This window comes from Chelmon rostratus, chromosome 14, assembly GCF_017976325.1.
Source record: "Chelmon rostratus isolate fCheRos1 chromosome 14, fCheRos1.pri, whole genome shotgun sequence".
In the NCBI taxonomy this organism is placed as follows: domain Eukaryota; kingdom Metazoa; phylum Chordata; class Actinopteri; order Chaetodontiformes; family Chaetodontidae; genus Chelmon; species Chelmon rostratus.
In genome coordinates this window covers 4,333,369-4,351,919 of record NC_055671.1, presented here as the reverse complement: position 1 = coordinate 4,351,919, position 18,551 = coordinate 4,333,369, and the positions used below count along the sequence as shown (strand labels likewise).

The window sequence follows — 18,551 nt, the reverse complement described above, 5'->3', positions numbered from 1 at the left end:
GGGTGGAGCTTAGCATCAGGCAGTTCCCTCTGTCTTTTCTCTCCTGCTCTCTCTTCTCTCAGTTTCCCCCCGTCCATTCGCTACAGTTGGGAAGGTACATCTGCAGTCATTTCATCACTTTTGCTTTCTCCTCAGCTCTACCTCAGCTGATCGTGTGGACCGCTGCTCTTGTTTGTATCTTTATGGACTATTTTCTCACTCTCAGCAGTGCAACAGGGGCTGTCTTCAGACACCAGCGTGCCCTCTGTCCCCACTCTGGGAGCAGTGGGGGGGGTGGGGTTGGTTCCTGAATGAGAGCCGGCACTGGCGTGTTGTCCCACAGCACCTCTTGAGAAGGGGGAACGTGCAGAAGGTGGGGGGGGCAGGGGCAGCAGGCAGAGGGTATCGGAGTGGACGAGGGGTGGAGAGGCTCCGGCTGGGGGAAGAATGGTTATGCCGGCTCCTCGTGCACTGGTCGTGCTGCTGCTCTCTCGGCTGTGTGTCATTCAGGCACAGCCCTGCCTCTCCTCGACATGAGCCTCGCAGGAAGGGTGTCCTGCTCCATGCTCAACTGCTTTGTAAGTCCACAAGCTTTTATTTGGGTGTTCGTTTTTGTTTGAGTCTGGTTTGTGATGGGTGTTTATTAATGCCCTCCCCTCCCTAACTCGCCTGCTTGTGTGTCCCCGCTGGCCAATCTGTGGGGGATGGGGGGTGGGGGTGTTGGTCGACACACGTGAGAGCTGCGGTTATACGTAAGAAACCAAGGCTGAGTCCACACTCCACATAAAAATAATTGAATTACCTGTGCCATCTCATGTGTGTGATGATGAAAAGCAACTTTATTACTCTCATCGCTCACCTCAGTTGTATGGGGGGCTTTGAGCTGCCAGTATGTTAATTGGCAGGGAGGAGACGGGGCTTGTCAGGAGTAAGACGTGTAAAATGTGTGTGCTGCTCAGTGGGAACTCACTTTGCAGTCACTGCTCCGGCCTTAGAGCGGTGAAGTGTGTGCACTGCAGTGGAGGCCCTGCATTGAGCTGTTTTTGGTATTGGGATGTACAGGGGGTATAGGACAATGGCTGATGTAGAACAGGTGCTTCTCTCAGTTTGCATCTTGAGACAGAGGGGTGAAAAGGTTGATGGTTTAGGAACAACACAGGGAGGTCTTGTCCCTGTTGTTCACTGGCTAGGCCTTTTAATTGCTAACTTTGAGCAAGTCTCTCTTTAAACAATAAATTCTTTCATTTTCACCTGCAAGTCATCCCGTATTTTTTTCCTCACAGTATAATATTGGACTCTCCAAACTTTTCCAAACCTTTTTTTCTAAGGCTTTCAAAACTATCACCTGGTTAGGATTTTTAACTAGCAATGAATACCCATCGAAATCATATGTCATTTGGTTGAAAAGTAGTGCCCATTTCTTTAGAGCTTACAAAAATGGTTATGCTAGCAGCTCTGTGAGACTGTACCTGGGCAGACCAGTGCTTTGACATCAGCATCATAGCATGATCACAAGGACAATTTTTACATGCTTATGTTTAGCAGGTATAATGTTTGCCATGTTGGTGATCTTAGTTTAGCATGTAGGCATGCTAGTCCTTGCTAATTTGTATAAACCCAAAATACAGCTGAGGCTGATGGGAATGTCATTAGTTGAGGAAAAGTCAGCAGAGCCCCAAACTCAATGGGCTACAATTCATCATATGGCAACCAAGAATATCAGTTCAACATTTTGTGTCAATCCACTCAGTAGACATTTAGATATTTCTCTGGATAAGGGACTTTGACCTGCTGCTGGTGGTAGATGAAAGGTCAGGGAATCACCAGAGTCATTACGATTGATCCTCTGAAGACCATGAAGGTCTGTAAAAAACTTCATGGCAATCCATCTTCTAGAGATTTTTCAATCTTGACCAAACTGGTGGACAGAGTGATCGACCAGCAGAATGATCAGACAACAGCAGTAGCCAGTAGCAACTCTAAATGGAAATCAGTTAAAATTATTTTAGTGAAATTATTAGAAATCAGTGTCTTGTGCTGCATTGTTCCAGGCCTGAAATAAAGTCATTTTAGGGCAAGGACATTTTGGTCTTTGATAAATACAAATTTATTAGGGGCATTGTGGTCTTAAATGTAGTTTGTCCCCTCTGCGACCCACAGATGGTCATTTGAGTGGGTCCCCAATAAAATGTGTGTTTTTTTCACAAGTTGTAGTGTTAAACTCATGTTTGATGTTATATGTATAGAATTACGGTTATATTCATATAAGTTGAAAATGTATTCAAAAATTAAATCATTTAAATCCAGACTCTGTAATTATACTGCAGAGACACGGCCGCTGACAGGAAGAGGTCATATTTTACAGAGAAATTATAGTTTTCTGGGTGAATAAATGTTAATGTTGCTTATAAAAGGTAAGCGAAAAAAGAGGAACAAGAATGCTGAGGTTTCAAGTTTCATCTGGAGTCATTAATAACACCACCAACCATGTCATGTCTAGCATCCCTTAGCAGTTACCTGGTGTTTTTGTGGTGTTGACAAAATGTAAAAAATATATATACAGTATCTGAATTAAACTGAAGCTCCCTGCACTCAAGAGAAAAAATTATACCAAACTCTGCTAAGAAATGTGACATATTAACAATCCTTACATGTCTACAAAAACACATCACGATTAGATGAATGTGTCATATGTCCAAAGTCTTCCTGTCAGTTCAGCATAAGTATAATCCATAAATAAAAACTATTTGCATGCAAACTCTACAGATTTTGGATTTTGTTGCCTCAACTCCAGCATACCTTGGTTAGCTGCACTGTTTTAGTTGGAGGAAACTGAAATTTCTTAGTAAAATATAGGCAGGGTGGTGGACCAGATACACCCCGAATTAAACACCAAGTTTCACACTACTAATTCACCTTGTAACACCGGGGGAAAAAAATAGAGTGCGTCCCCTGAACGCGTTGAGAGTGAGTTTACTGCGTCCTTTCAGATTTTAACACAGGACGCATACCTATCAACGTTACTGTAAATTGAATATCTTTGAATGCTATGTACAGATTTGGCTAAACTTACGTAGTGGAAAAGGTTTGAGTTTACGCTATTTATTATCAGTTTTGTCCTGTTCCCTTTCCATTCGACGCTTTGTGCGCTCCTTTCATGACATTGCATGGAAAATGTACCAACAGCAAGTCAGATCTCGGCCGGAGCAAGTGGCAAGTCAAATCTCACAGACAGTTATAAATTCTCTGCATTTTCATAGTTAGCTAACACTATGCAGCAATATGCTAGTAAACTTAAAAACAAGTGTGTATTAATTCGTACACTATACAGTGTTTAGCTACTTGTGCCTATCGCATAACATTAATTGTTAGCTAGCGGGTTAGCTGTTATTGTTTAAGGAGTGGGAGAAATCTCGTGCTACTGTTAATGTCCCTCAAGATGATGAAGACTCTGGGAAACATGAGTTTATTTGCTGAAATGCATGTTGTTTTAAATTAGGAAATCCTTAACTTTCTGTTAAGGGCACAACACCCAGTTCAAAACAGGGCATGTCAAACTGGCCATGTGGTAGAAGGGGCATTACGGACACACCCCAGGGCATCCAGGGCACAGGCATCCATTCAGTGCACAGACTGAATCAAGGCAGCGTTGAAGGATTCCTTGCATGTTAGCATTACACAGTGCAATGCTAACAGTCACCAATATGCAAATATTGGGAAAGCTCTACTTTAATTTCCAGCACTGTTTCTTCCAGAGAGAGCATTGGTTGTAAAGCTGCCTGGTGCATCAGGAAGCGTGCAGCTGCTGGTTCCTCTTCTCATTTCTTTGTGACCAGACATAGCCAAGCTTTACACAATTTATGATCTCTGTTCAATATGTCTGTGGTGCAGCTGAGTCAGCAGTTCCTCTCCTGCGTCACTGTCTGTATAATTTAGTATCCATGTCCCCTGTTACTTAAGTGGACCACAGCCCTGTCAGTCTTCTCCTCTGGAACAGGGCTGCTGCAGTGTGCTAAGTTTTTATCATCATGACAATTGCGATCCAACAATGGAAACAACATCTCTAGTTACTGTTCCTTCTATCTCCAATATATCATGTTTTTCTCCCTCTGCGATTTGTTGTCTGCACCAAATGGAACTATAAAAAGCCTAATTGAATTGGTTAAGATTTTTCCATGACTCAGATTCTATTATGCCCACTAGCTAAATGAATCAAGGGTGTAAGTACAGCCAAAAGCTTTTTGGGGATGTGCTGTAGGATCTATACCTTCATGCACCCTCTTTTGGTACCTGTGATGGGTCTGGGACTGGGTCTTACAACTCTGCCTGACACCATGTCAGTAACACCCCTAAGAACTACACAGTAGGCAACACGGTTGATGTGTTGTGTCTCTGAGGGACCTACCATGACTACAGTGTCCTGCTAGAGGATGAAATCCAACAATATGCCTGAGAAGAATGGTATTTAGATAAGAGGATAACTGGCACTTAGCTGGCATTTGGATCTGTTTCATCAGTGTCTGTAGCCTTAAGTCTTTGTCTGCACTTACCTGCACGAGGATCAAGTCTTTCTCTGGTCACCAACTGGTTTTCCCAGTTAAAGCTTTTCCCTTGCTTATTTATGTTTTGTTGCTCATACCAATGTTTTGAGAAGTCCTGTAAATACTCCCTTATGTATTTTTCCTAAGAGGAGCCAGTATCCTAAACCTGCCTACATAAAAACATGTTTACTTCTCTGTGTTGCTCCAACTTTGCATGTTTCCGACGCTTACGTGTTAAAAAAGTTGCTCCTGTCTAGTTCCCTCAGTTGTTGGAGCCCAGTTACAAGACTAAAATGGGAGTGATCAGTTGGAACACGTGATCCATGAAATATTAACATAGAGAGAGGATGGGGAGAAAGAAAAGTGCATTTGAAATGATTTGTCATACTCTGCCATCTTTTGATCTTGACTTATTACTCAGACTGCACTGCCCAACTCTGCTCTCAGAAAAGCATATCTTTGTCTCGATTGTTTTTCATTTTGTGTTTGCTGCTCTTCCTATTCTTCCATCCTCTGTTTCCATCATCCGTTCACCCTCCTCCTCTTCGCACTACCTGACACCTTGTCTGCGGTCATTCTTCATATTTCCGACATATATATCATACTTTTCAGCAAATAACTGAACACATAAAAGTGGACATACAAGCACATGTTCCTCACATATTTAAGAGGTCACCTCTGCATCATGTTGTGGTTCTCTAATCTGCACAATTGTAGGACAAAGCCCCAGTCAGATTAAGTAAATAATCTGGTGAGTAAAGACAGCAAATTGTTTCCAAAAGCTTTAGAGAGAAAGGGACTCTGCCTCTAAAAAGAGGTTGTTGTATCCATGGCAACCAGACACTTATTCATGAAGGCTGTGCATGTGTCTTTTTCAATCTCTCTACCTATTCTGCGAGCCTGTTTTGTTCATTTGTCCATTCACACACATGCAGAAATGTCTGCATGCTACATGCTTTCCCCAGACAATTCAAAGCTTATTTTAGTATGTTAAAAAGAAGCCTTCCACATACCCACTACTAACCTGCTATATTACGGCTGTCAGTTGCTACCTGACACTATCAGGACACTGCATGTCATCAAGACATTACGTGTTATTCATGCTGACATTAACATTTGAGAAATGCATGGAGGCATATGTATGCATGTGCGCATGCCCGTCAGCTCCAGCTTTTTGATTGCTGGTTGGACGAAGGTGGGGGAGGGTGCGGAGGCTCGCAGCAGTGACGAAGCAAAAACGTGTCGGGCACAGGACAAGCTGTGCTCCATCTTTGTGAGTCGTTTGGAAGTGAGAGCATTTCTCTTTTCCTTTAATCTTCTGTAAGCTGATTGTCTGTCTGGTTGTGGACACACTGCAGTGGACCAAAAATCAGAAAACAAAGGTGCTTCGCTGCATGTGTTTCTAAATGAAATGACAGAGTTCTAAACCCTGTCGGAGAGGTTTCACTTGCTGCAAGGCTTCTAGCACGGCTACACAGATGTCACTGCTTTAATGAGGCTCAGTCTATGCTTTACTCTCCTTGACATTTTCTGTCCTCCTTAAAACAGTTTTCTCTTTAAGCTGCCAGAATAACTGGTCAGGTAAACCGTTTGAAGTGTGATATCTTCGCTCAAATGTTTAGAGAGTTTAGCACCAATGCATTAGTATAATTCTGTGTATATCACCTGGTTCATGGATTTATGGAGCAATACAGCATCTGCACAACTTGTAGTCAGCAGTTTTTTGCCTTTAAAGTACACTGTGTTCTAGCAGGAACCTCAAAAGAGTGCAGTGTCAGGGCTGCTCCATAAGAGAATTGAGTACCAAGTTGTTGGTGCCAACTATGTACCAGCTAGTGCAGCACAAGACATATAGGAAGTGGATGGATTATTGATGTTGTGTGTGTATGTGTGTGCGCGTGCGTGTGCATGTTTGAAGACTGAATGCACGTTCCTTTCAACTGATTAGCATTGAACTTCTCAAGGGGAGGTTCTATAATGATAGCTTCTCCAGTAATTTATGACCGCTGTCTTGCAGGCCACAGTAAACTTCATTCCCTTTGACAAAACAGAATCACATGAGTCTGTGCCGGGGTGGCAGGCTGGCGGTTCAGACTGCCCAGCAACAGTGTGTGAGATCAGCCTGTAATGACCTGACCCTCGCGGGATGCCTCTGACTGATGGCCACTGTCATGGTCCACTCATTCTTAGGTGAAAATAAGTACAATTGATGATGCACAGCTGCCTCATCGGTCTTGACGCCGAAGGCTGACTCAGGTCACAGGTCAAGAGATTAATGGGGTTGCATTGCAGAGGGATTTGGAGAAGTTAAGACATGTTTAACAGTCAAACAATTGAGGCGCTTAGTGTTGACTGGAGTATCCTTTCCTCAGAGAGACAAGACAGTCAGTTTTAACTGCAGTATTTTACAGAAAGATTTGCTTGAATGCTCAGTAGCTTTGTTCTTGATACACTGCATTCACGTCATATCATTTACACTGTAATTACAAGCAGCTGAATGGGGGGAAAAACTTTTATGTAAGCTTACGAGTTGTAATTCCAAGTCATCAGGAGTTTATGACAGCAACAGTGTCTCCCAGCTGGTGAAGAAATGCAAATTTTGAACAAAAGGTTAGCAACATGACTGCAATCCAACTATTGCTGACAGCTGCATGTAAATAAAATCCAATAGTAACACAATATTTGCACACAATCTCCAACACATGGGCGTTGCATACCCCTAGTAGCCTTTAATGCAAACTCTGCAGGACTCAGTACCCGAGGACCCCAAGGACCTTGGCACCTGTACTCTGTGTTCTCACTAGCCTTCGATTAGGGTTGGAACTACAGATATTCTCATTATTGATTGGTCCGTTTTGTCTATAAAATGTCTGAAAATAGTGAAAAATGTGTTTTATATTTTGCCAGTGCCCAAGGTGATGCCTTCAGACTCCCATGACAAAGAAAAGCATCAAATCATTTCATTTAAATACTGGAACCAGCAAAAAAAAATTACTGACAGGATTAATCGCTTATTGAATTAATTGTTTCAGCTCAATTTATGTTCCCTCTTGACTTCTTCAGTTGGCTAAAACAGACTGAAATTATTGTTTGACTTGATCACAATACATTTTATTAACATTTTATTATTTGAAATTTGTCAATTTTCATCATGTTTGTGAGCAATACCTGCTTACCCATTTTTTAAAGACATTTTATCCGTCATATTCAAAGGTGTGTATGTCATGTTGGCAATAAGTTATTTCCTCTTTTTTGACCATGTAGCTGTAGATGGTTTATCCTCTGTCAACAAAGCTCACATAGTCACAGAAGCTGATAATGATGTGTTGGCTAAGATATGCCTGTGATCTCTTTGCCTTTGAAATCAGATGGTGACAAGTTGGTGACTTGTAGAGGAGGGGTTGTCACCGTAGGAACGCTATCTCCATCTGTTACCAATGGGTGGTAGGGCTTATCGTATGGTTGAATCACCAGCTTGGACCTTTGGATGACAGATGTAATGACTGTAAACATGGCAGGAGCCTGTATGGCGCATGGTGAGACATCAGGGGGCTTCCTGCTATCATGTATGAAATTTTTCTGGCTTTTATTAGCAAGAGACCAACCTGAGTCAGTCAATGTACCCCACAGGGTTCTCTCTGGCCCCCCTTCAGGGGCTCTTTTCATTAAGGAACACAATCGACGTGCGGTCATACTCAGATGGAGAAGCCAAATCCAGCAGAGTAGCAAAGGTAGCAGTGCTCAGGCAGCCAGAAACCAAACTGGGTTCATCTTAAACTGCTCACACAACTCAGTTGCTGCAGAAATGATAGAGAGGTTTGTTTGTTTTGTTTTTTACACATGGGTAATAGAGAATTTAGAGAATAGAGAAGGACTAGTGGATGTTCCTATTATCTTAACCCTTTCATCATTTGATTACGTTCTACCCTTTTCTCTCCTGGGATTGAAGTATGGCCTACATGTAATGGAAGTGTTTGGTCAGTGGCACTCTGAGGTGCAAGGACAGGGTTGACTGTCCTCTTTGTTCCTCTCTCGTTCTCATCTCTGCTGCTTCTTGAGTTGTTGCAGTCTAATTTTAGCCAACCATCCATTATAACTTGATAGGACTGCATTCGGATGTTTCATCTATCACCAACCTTGGAAATGCAGCATTAAATGAGTTTACAGGGTCCTCTTACACGGTCATGGAAACATTTGGTTAATGGGTATCAAAAGTGACCCTAGCAAGGAATTGTTAGAACTGTGTAAGAAGTCAATGTCAGGGCATAACTCATGAAAAACTGGACAAGTGTGTAAAATACTTTACTAAAACCCCAGTATCTTTGTTTGCACAAGACTGTAGCACCCAGTCACAAAGTCTACAGGTTTTTGGCATCTCATACCAACCGCTGTCTATCATTTACAAATGCAAAAACTACCTGCACGGTTCTGAAGCAAACCAAATATGAATATGTGAAAGTTGCATTCTTCCTTTAGCATTATTGTTAACCTATTCAGAGAAATGCTGTTTAAGATTAAGTGGTAAACATTTAAAAATGACAAGGTTGTGTGCCCCCTGTTAAAAGGTAATTTTGGATCCCTCATAGTCAATATTTAATCTCCTACGTGACTTCTGTGAGTTAGCTGGTGGGGATTGTGAAATTCCACCTGGCATGCATCTTACATCAGAGGCTAACCACTCTGATAAATGATCAATACTTGAATACTGTGAATGTTAACTTTGGGTTTGATTTAGCGATGGCCCCTCCTTCTGTCTGTCTCATGGCTTGACATTGCTATTGTTAAACTGTATTGGGCCATGGGTTTGTGTTCCTTTTCTTAAAAATATCTATCCTCACACAGTGTTCCACTCTGCTGTGTCGACCTAAATGATGACAGAAGTGTTTATCTGACCACCTCTGCATTGTGTTTGTGTCTGACAGGGTGAAGAAGGGCCTCCAAGTCTGGAGTATATCAAGGCCAAGGACCTGTTCCCCCAGAAGGAGCTGGTGAAGGAGGATGAAAACCTTCAGGTGAGCCGAACAGTTTTCATTAGCCCTCGGCAACTACTGCTCCAGTCACAGCCCATCCACTATGACATGCAGCTATGTATCTGTGACGTAGACAACCAGGAGCTGGTGAAAAGGCACTACCGGATTATGACCTTGTCTTCAACCCTGGCTACTGTGAAACACCCTGATGAAACTTGGGCCACCACTTTGTAGAGTGTGATTGTCAAGATATTACTGCAAGAGTCGCAGTTCAACAGGATTGATGCCAGACACTGAAGGGGAGATGCTGATGCTGACCTAGACGGGCATTTTTTTTGTCTTTCCTCTGGCATCTTTCATCCGGGTTCAACAGAGGAAAAAGTTAATTAGGCAACTTGGTGCATGAAAAAATATCTGGATTTGAATGCAGTGGCTGCCCACGCTCTCAACTGATAAGGCTTAGTTATACTTAAGAAACACAATTTTCTTCAGTATTTATTTGGAAAGAGAATTCTGAATTAGTCCACCATATTAAGATAAGGCAGATATTTATGTAAGACCCTAAGAAAAACAGATGGAAAGTTTGGAAGTTAAAAGTGTTGACAAAGCTTTTGTATGTTCAGTATAAAAGGGCTGAAGAAGGTTTCTGTTGAATATGGCATGTTTGATTATTTTAACCAGACAGTCCCTTTTAATGCTCAACTTATTTATGTTCAGCTAAGATGTTGCCTCTATAGGTCTGTCTCCCCTGTAGGGCTGCGTCCTACACTGTCTCACAAAAAAGCACTGCAGAGGATGAAGAACAGGGCAGCTAAAGAGCATTTAGGCACTGAAGTGAGAGGGATTTATAAGTCTATTTCACAATGAAGACGCCAGTAGCAAAATTTTGATGGGCAACCTGCGCTTTGCCCTCTGTAGTGTTGAGTTTGTGCTGTCTGGCTGTCTGGTGGTTAATGGAGCTGAGCATCATGTGTCTGGAGAACTGGACAAAGGGAAGGTGGAGGGATTTGCCCAGCCTGGGGTCACTATCTGTTGTTTCTGTTTCTGTGATGCTCAGCTGAAGCATGTTGCCACTCGGGTTGCAATGAACTGCAGAGATAACAGCCTGCTCAAAAGTTGTTGTTGTTGCTTTTAGAATTATCATAATTATTAAAGGGCTGTGTGTCAAAGGTCCTTGTGGATTTGCTGTTAAGCAGAGTGAAAAGACTGGAGGGGATCTTTAGCATGGCTGTTTCAGTAATACATAACACTGTTCTCATTTTAATTCAGTTCAATTTTATTTATAAAACGCCAAATCACAACCGAAGTTGTCTCAGGACACTTTACATTTAGAGCAGGTACAGACCAAAGTCTTAATCTACAGAGACCAACAATTCCCTCATGAGCAAGCACTTGGCGACAGTGGCGAGGAAAAACTTCCTTTTAGGAGGCAGAAACCTCGAGCAGAACCAGTTTTAGTCACCTTGCAACACTTTCTATGTTTCTACACTCTTATGGCTCCCCTCCCCCCTGTATTCACACATGCAGTCACACATTGTGTCCCTGCTTTTGTGTGTTTCGCCAGAGCCATGATAGTTTCTCTGACAGCTGATGTCACTTACCACAGCTTTCCCACAGGCAAAGTATGGGCATTCCCCACCCCACCTTATTTAATACCGTGCTGCATTGACTCTTGTGTGCGTGCAAGTCATGGTGCATGCTTGCACGTGCTAGTCAGACAGCTTGAACCGGAAGTCACGACTCAGAAGTCAGAGAGTGTTATTCATGGGTCTCTCTCTCTCTCTCTCTCTCTCTCTCTCTCTCTCTCTCTCTCTCTCTCTCTCTCTCTCTCTCTCTCTCTCTTTCTTTCTTTTTTTTTATATTTCTGCTGCTGAAAGCATCGCATCGCAGAGGAAACGTGACACAGTATCTTCTGCTGCACTTGCTGGCTGCCGGTGACTCATGCACCTACTTTTGGAGCACTGCTTGTTTAATGCAGCTCCCAGTCTGTAGAGCATGCTAACTATGGCTCTCTCAGTAGGACATGTTAGGTCTCTTCCACAGAAGAGCAGCACACAGACTCAGTAGCTGCACGTTCATTTCTGCTGCTGTTGAGGCATAATTAATGCAATTTGTCCACATCCCCAGACTCATAACAAATGCAGAAATGCTTTAAATTAGGCTGTACTTTTTTAGGTCCTTTTTTATATAGTAAAGCTGTACCAACAACTTTTTTCTGTCACAGTCAACAACTTTCAGCTTTGTTTGGGTGCCAGCTGTGTTTTCTCGCCTGTCATTTTAAAGTTGGTTGAATTACAATTTTGATTAATTTCTACAGCATGGGAAATTTTACAGTCGGATTTCAGATATTCCACTTTTTAGGAGTCCTTGTGCAGGGTGCCAGGGGGGCTGCAGCCTATATTTGGCTCCATTGGTGTCTGCGTGCAGAGTACTACGTGCTCCATTTCCCAGGTTAAGCTGTACTCTTTCCCTCATCATGCTTCCTGTCCCGCCTCACGCACACATTTTCAGTCAGAGATGAGCAACAGCAGGTGCAGTAATAAATGTCAGGCTCTCTGGGCCAACAGTCGTCGACAGCCTGATGCAGTGACAGCTTTTGACCTCTTGCCAATCAGCAATATTCCAGTACGTTTGTTTTGTTTTAGATTCATTATATGTGAGCGGTAAACCAGAAGCTGGCTGGATGTTGATTTGTGTTTTATGGGTCTGTCGATCACATCCAGCTTGTGTGCTCTGCACACAAACTAAGGCTGTGCTTTTAACTGTGATGGCTAATGTTGTTTCAAGTAAGCCTGATTTTCTGACATCTTACCATAATCCTCCATCTGCCCTGCTGCATGTCCTCTTTAAACATGCACCAGTGGGTACTCCTCTGCGTGACTCAGCAGTGAATGCTAATGCACGATGAGGTAATGTTGTCTCTAAGCAGCAGTGTTGTCCTCACTACCAGAAACTCAACAACAAGACCTGAGCTGCAATTCGTGGTCTCCAATGACTGTGATTGTGTTAAAGCAGCCAGAACTAACATCAGTGCATGCAGGCGATCACACAGAAAGTGATGATTAATAGAAGTGTGAAGAGGTAATGTAAATGGATGAATGAAGTAGAGTAAGGCTATCTTCAGTTTGTCAGATAGGAGAGAGAGAGTGATGTCCGAATGGTAATATATCTCCCAACAGGCTTAAATGTTTCACATCAGCCAGAAGGAATGTTCTACACAAGGTGATTGAATGCTTTAATCTCTGTACAAAATGTTATAGCTTAAATCTTCCACATCAGCAGCAGCCATAAAAGGTCATCTTATTTCAATCCCTTGAAAAAGCAGCTGCGGAAAAACAAGTACAATAACATTCCCCAGAGTGGTCAGTGTGAAATTGACCACTCTGAAAGTAATTGGACGCTTCCATTTTTATACGAAATGAGACATTGTTTAGAAGTTGGCAACTGTAGCTGTGTGTCTCTTCCACGTGGTCGGCTTTTAGAGCTAATGCCCTCAGAATGAAATGAAAAATGTTTTCTATTAACCTCTGTTGGGAACCAATTATCTTAATGTAGGGGTCTCGTTGCTAGCCAAAGCCTAGACTTGGCTCGGTCTGTAATAAAATGGGTACAAGTAAGAATGTTAATGGATAGTTTGGGATCCCTCACTCTGCTGTCAGCACTGGTGCAGACAGTCTCCCTCCCAGCCCTGCCTCTTGTCTGCCTGCTTGCCCATTCAGACTCACCAACAAGCCCTCTGTGCTCACAAAGGTCCTTCTGTAAAACTACTATGTGCTAATTGGACAGCTACACATGCACACTGATTCCCCCGTGTCCCCCTTTTTTGTCATATCTGTAATGTCACTCTGTCCACAGGCCTTGCGAGTTTAGCTTTTAGTAGGCAGGACGGTGTGATCTCTTAATATTCAGTGAAATGTCTCATGGATTGACACAACATTTTGTACAGACATGCATGAATCTCAAATGATTAATCCCTCTGGCTTTATTGATCCCCTGATTTTTGATCTAGCACCATCATGAGGTTGACATTTGGGATTTTAGTGAAATGTCGCAATAACTGTTGGATGGATTGCCATCAAATCCTCAGAATAAATTATAATAACTTTTCCATTTAGCACCATCAGGTCAAATGGTTTGATTTGTGGTGAAATACCTGCAAAACTAATGACATTCCCATCAGCCTAAGCTGTACTTCGGGTTAACGCTAATTAGCAAATGATATGGTATGCTAACATTTTTAACTAAAATGGTGAACATGTTTAAACATTATACCTGCGAAACACCAACATGTTAGCATTGTGATGTTAGCACTTAGCTCAAAGCACCACTGTGCCTAAATACTTCCTCTCAGATCAGCTAACATCACTGTAGGCTGTGTAAATGTGAATGTTATGATTTTATTTCCAGTAGACATAATAGAGCCTGACAATAAGTAGATGTTGGTGTCATGTTTTTGCTGCTTAAACTTCAGCAGTCTGGTTGTTTGTGTCTACAGGTGCCATTCCCAGTTCTTCAGGGGGAAGGGGTGGAATATCTTGGCCATGCTGATGAAGCCATCATCGCCATATCTAACTACAGGCTCCACATCAAGTTCAAGGACTCTGTCATCAACGTGAGTGCAAGTCACATACAGTAAACACGCAGAAGAACCACAAGAGTAGAGTTTCACATCAGTCCAAACACCACTAGTGTTTGTGTGATCTCCACTGCTGCCCTGCCGTTGCAGAAGCCAATAGTGTGAGAGAAGAGGCTATAATGTGTAGTTTGGACGCACACAGGCTTTTTCCCTTTCCCCCCATATAAATTTTATAAACACATAATTGTGCTAACAAGGCAAATAAACGTACAAGCATTTTGCATGGGGTACCTGTAAAGCGGTTTCAGTAATAACCCAGCGTAGTTGGCATGCCATTGTTTGTACCAGGATTGCACCACAGGAGTGGCGGGCCCTCTGATCTTCAGGCAGGGGAGGTTTAATGTGACATCTAGGCTCCAAAGGCCCGGCCCCCGCTGGCACTGATATCCACTAGCTCGCCTGCTGACGTCAGGTCTTGCTCAAAGACAAACAGGCCAATTGTTTGCACTCACTGGCAGTGAAATTCCTCCTCCTTCCCAAATCCCTGTCATTTTTTCCAGAAGTATTCAGCTTCTGGAAAAGGTGACAGGGATTTGAAAAGGAGGAGGAAGTGAGGGCAGATCACCAGGATGTTCAGGACGCCTCCTCAGCTCGACTTACTTTAGTAGAGGAGAGTCAGATTAATGCACAGAGTTCAAAGGGCACCGCTTGACAGTCCCTATCGAACTGGTTTCCTACTGGGCAGAGTCCTGCCTTGACCCCAGCAGTACAGATGAACTCTGAATGAGAGCCAACAAGCCACAACCTCTCCCCTACACCTCCCTTCACAACTCCTCCCCTACTTCTATGCTGTTTTCTTGCCCTTTGCTCCCATCCATGTTTGTCTTTCTCTCCATGATTTCCATTTGGCTTGGTTTTGTGCTGCAAGTAGCACACTCCATGATCCACTCAGTTATCTTTCATCTTTCAACCTCTTTGATGTTTTCTTTCCTGTTAACTCTTCATTTCCTTTTGTCTCCTGATTTTTTTTTATTTAATAGTTTTTTTTCCATTTCCTCCTGTCTTGTGTCGTCCCTCCCTCCCTCTCTCTCTGTGTGCTCCATGGTGTCACTGTGTTTTAGACCTACCCAGGTGTGGACAATGAGATATCTGTGAGTACCATATGATAAAGCACCACCCTCTGCCACAGTCTAGACAGCCTAAGTCATTCAGCTCCTCTTCACTTTAACCAATTACAGTCTACTAGGGATAAATGGTGGTAACAGTGGGTTAATTTAAATTTTCTGTGAAAGCACCTTGCAAAATAACTGTGGTGCAATGTGTTGGCTGACCTTGAGCATTAATAAGAAAACAATAAGGCATGAAATAGTATTTTCTCATTCATACAGTATGCACAAAGTGTTGTTGCATAAAGGTTTGACCAAAAGTTACATTGTGTAGGTGATTGTATAAATCTTACCAGCGCTTTTGTTAGCACCTCAGTTCACAGGATAATTTACAAGCTTCGAAAGCAGAGTAGACAATCCTGTGGACAAAACAAGCTTTATAGCTGTTGTTTGGTATTATAACAGAAGTCTAGAGTCAAAGTTAGAATACTGTAGAGGCCGTCTTCTGCTCTACAGTTAGGTTAAAGCTGTACTATGTGTATCTAGCCTGGATTGAGTCTGTACTAGACCAGAGGGTGGTAACCTCTCTGCAGATGTGCTGTCTGCTGTGAGAGTGGGCCATCAGGCTGATCACACATGCGCTCTGTCTCCCCCTGCAGGTGCCTCTCAGGCTGATAGAGAGTGTGGAGAGCAGAGATATGTTCCAGCTGCACATCATCTGCAAAGACTCTAAGGTTGTCAGGTAAGGAGAGCAGCTCCCTCACACACGAAAGACATCATATTAACCCTGCAGGCAGATTGATGCTGTTTATTAACCAGAGTAAATACAATACAGAGGTCTGGTACGTAGTTTAATAGATTATACAATAGTTGAGGAGGCAATTTATATCAAACACTACCACACCTAACCTCTAATCAGTATTTCCACAGCTATATTTACAGCTCTTACAGGTGTAAAAAACATGATGTTAACATAATCCATCCATCCTTCCCTCACCTCCTGAATTCCTTAATGGCATTAGTGATTATGGAGATCATGTCTTGTGGCCTCATAGTTAAACAGGGTTAGCCTAAAGTAAGTTACAGGGTGGAAATACAGTTTTCTCAGTTCTCAAAAACAATTTCTGTGACAGAGTTGCATCCTCTTTTGGTTTGCATTTGACTTAGCACGACAACAAACTGTCCAGCTCTTGGGATTTCAGTATTTTGTATTTACAATAATGCAAAATCCTATCAAATGCTGAAATTGCAGCATACTACTCATTATACTCGATTCTGAATCTGTCAATTTGAATACTGAGTGAAATAAGTATTATGTGGATAAATATATTTATTGTTATTTGGACTTTCTTTTAAAAAGTCATCAGAGTATGCTGTATAGCATTTGTTGAATTGGAGCTGTTGTATCTGGTGATTTAATTTCATTTTTTATTGCTACATAGTCATTTGCCAAGATTGGACAGATGGCACACATGTAACTTTCACTAAGCGTGCTTGCACTTGCATAAAAACACTTGCAAATAAAAAAGACCGAGGCCTGCTTGTATTTCACAGCAGACTTAAATTCTCATCTGTTCACGAACATCTGTAAAGTTCAAAACCAGTGGAGCCTTGAGAGCCTCAGCAGCAGATGTGCCAGCGGCGTCTTGGTTCCTCATCAATAAGCAGCCACATTATTGCTTCTGTTTAATGGCTGGAAAATCACTGAACATCTGAAGAAATGAGTTTTTCCTGTTTTTCTCCAAGTCCCGTGTGTTGTAATGACATATTTTGTGGTTGGATCTCACTAATCTTTCTGCTCTTCACGTTGTGTTCTCCACAGATGCCACTTTGCAACGTTCAAGCAATGCCAGGAGTGGGTCAAGCGCCTGAACCGGGCCATAGCTCACCCATCCCGGCTGGAGGACCTGTTCGCCCTGGCCTATCATGCCTGGTGTCTGGGAGGCAGCGCTGATGATGAAGACCAGCACGTTCATCTCTGTCGCCCAGGTCAAACACACACACACCAATCAACACTGAACTTTCAGTTTGAAGTTTCAGGACAATTTGGCCTTATTTTGTAAAGATATTGATATTCCTAAAATAACATGCTCTCTCCATGGTTTCTGTGTGTGTGTGTGCAGGTGATCACGTGCGTCAGAGAATGGAAATGGAGGTCAAGAGGATGGGCTTCGACACGCAGAACGTCTGGAGAGTGTCAGACATAAACTGCAACTACAAGTATGTCACACATTCAGTGCTTTACCTTAAATAGCATTCACCTCTCTCACAGCAGATAGCTGTACAACACTAACTATAAAGAGTCCGTATGGTTGTTTAGGGAGTGAATGATGAGTGACGGTGTTTCAGAGAGCTGTGACAGAGTGTAGGGCTGGAATCAGGCTGGACACTGTCACCAATGTCACCAAACTGAGCAGATTGTGTGACCAGAAGCGGGTGTGTGTTGGCACATCTCAGCACTGTGTGTCAGAGCTCTGTCGAGGAATGGGAGTTTTGGATTTGTGCTTAGCTACAGTTAGTCAGGCCAGGTATTAGTCAAGTTGGATTTAAATTACAAGAGTATACTGAACACATTTTACACATAGTTGACATCTGATCATTTTTAGATTCAGTGTGACTTACGCTTCCTGACGACATCATTGTCTCTGATGTTCATTGCAAACACACATCCATAAATCCACATTCTTTTAACTCCAAGACTTGTCTGAGAATCATCAGATTGTAAGTTTTTCTTCAATATCAAAGTAATCTAGTGATAGTTGTGAGCACACTGCAAACAGGAATGCTAATGCTAATGCTAATGAACAATTCAGCAAACTTTTAGTGGTGCTAATTTAAATGAAAATATAGTCAAATAATGGGCTCTGTTTGTGGTCTGCTATGACTCCATGATAACATTATTCCTGTTCACATGTGCCAATGCACACTGTGGGAAATGTAGTTCAAAACTTAGAGCATGATTATCCCTCAAATCAAAGTAAGACAAAGAATAATCATAGGAGTGACAAAATCCATTAGTAATTTATTTATTTCATGATGCACACTCACCTGTGCAGGCGGTGAGTATGTAATTTAAAAAAAAGACTATTCCTTTGAATGCCTTCAAAAACACGGGTCAATGTGAATACTTGTTGTCTTCATCTCATCTGACCTCACAGGCCAGCAGCACCAATTCAAGCCTAGTCTGACACATGCACACACACACACAAACACAAAATAACATTGTAGCACTCACTCAAGCAGAGATGATGTGGTATAGTGTGTATGTGTTTACATTTGTGTACATGTGTATCCAATCTTCTGCCTCCTTTACTGTCTGGACAAATAAATGCTACCAAAAAAAGGTCAGTCTGCTCGGAGGGCCCAAGAGAGCGCATCC

At 42.5% G+C, this 18,551-nt stretch overlaps 1 protein-coding gene across 2 annotated transcripts in view; it reads left to right on the top strand.

Annotated features, from left to right (window-relative positions):
* The window catches only part of mtmr4 (myotubularin related protein 4), a 37,506-nt gene that overhangs the window by 7,411 nt on the left and 11,544 nt on the right, over nt 1-18,551 (top strand). For both annotated transcript variants that reach the window (XM_041952098.1, XM_041952097.1), the window contains 5 exons: nt 9,443-9,532; nt 13,986-14,102; nt 15,832-15,914; nt 16,995-17,161; nt 17,296-17,392. In XM_041952098.1, the coding sequence (XP_041808032.1) occupies nt 9,443-9,532; nt 13,986-14,102; nt 15,832-15,914; nt 16,995-17,161; nt 17,296-17,392 (554 nt within the window). The remainder of the gene's footprint in view (nt 1-9,442; nt 9,533-13,985; nt 14,103-15,831; nt 15,915-16,994; nt 17,162-17,295; nt 17,393-18,551) is intronic.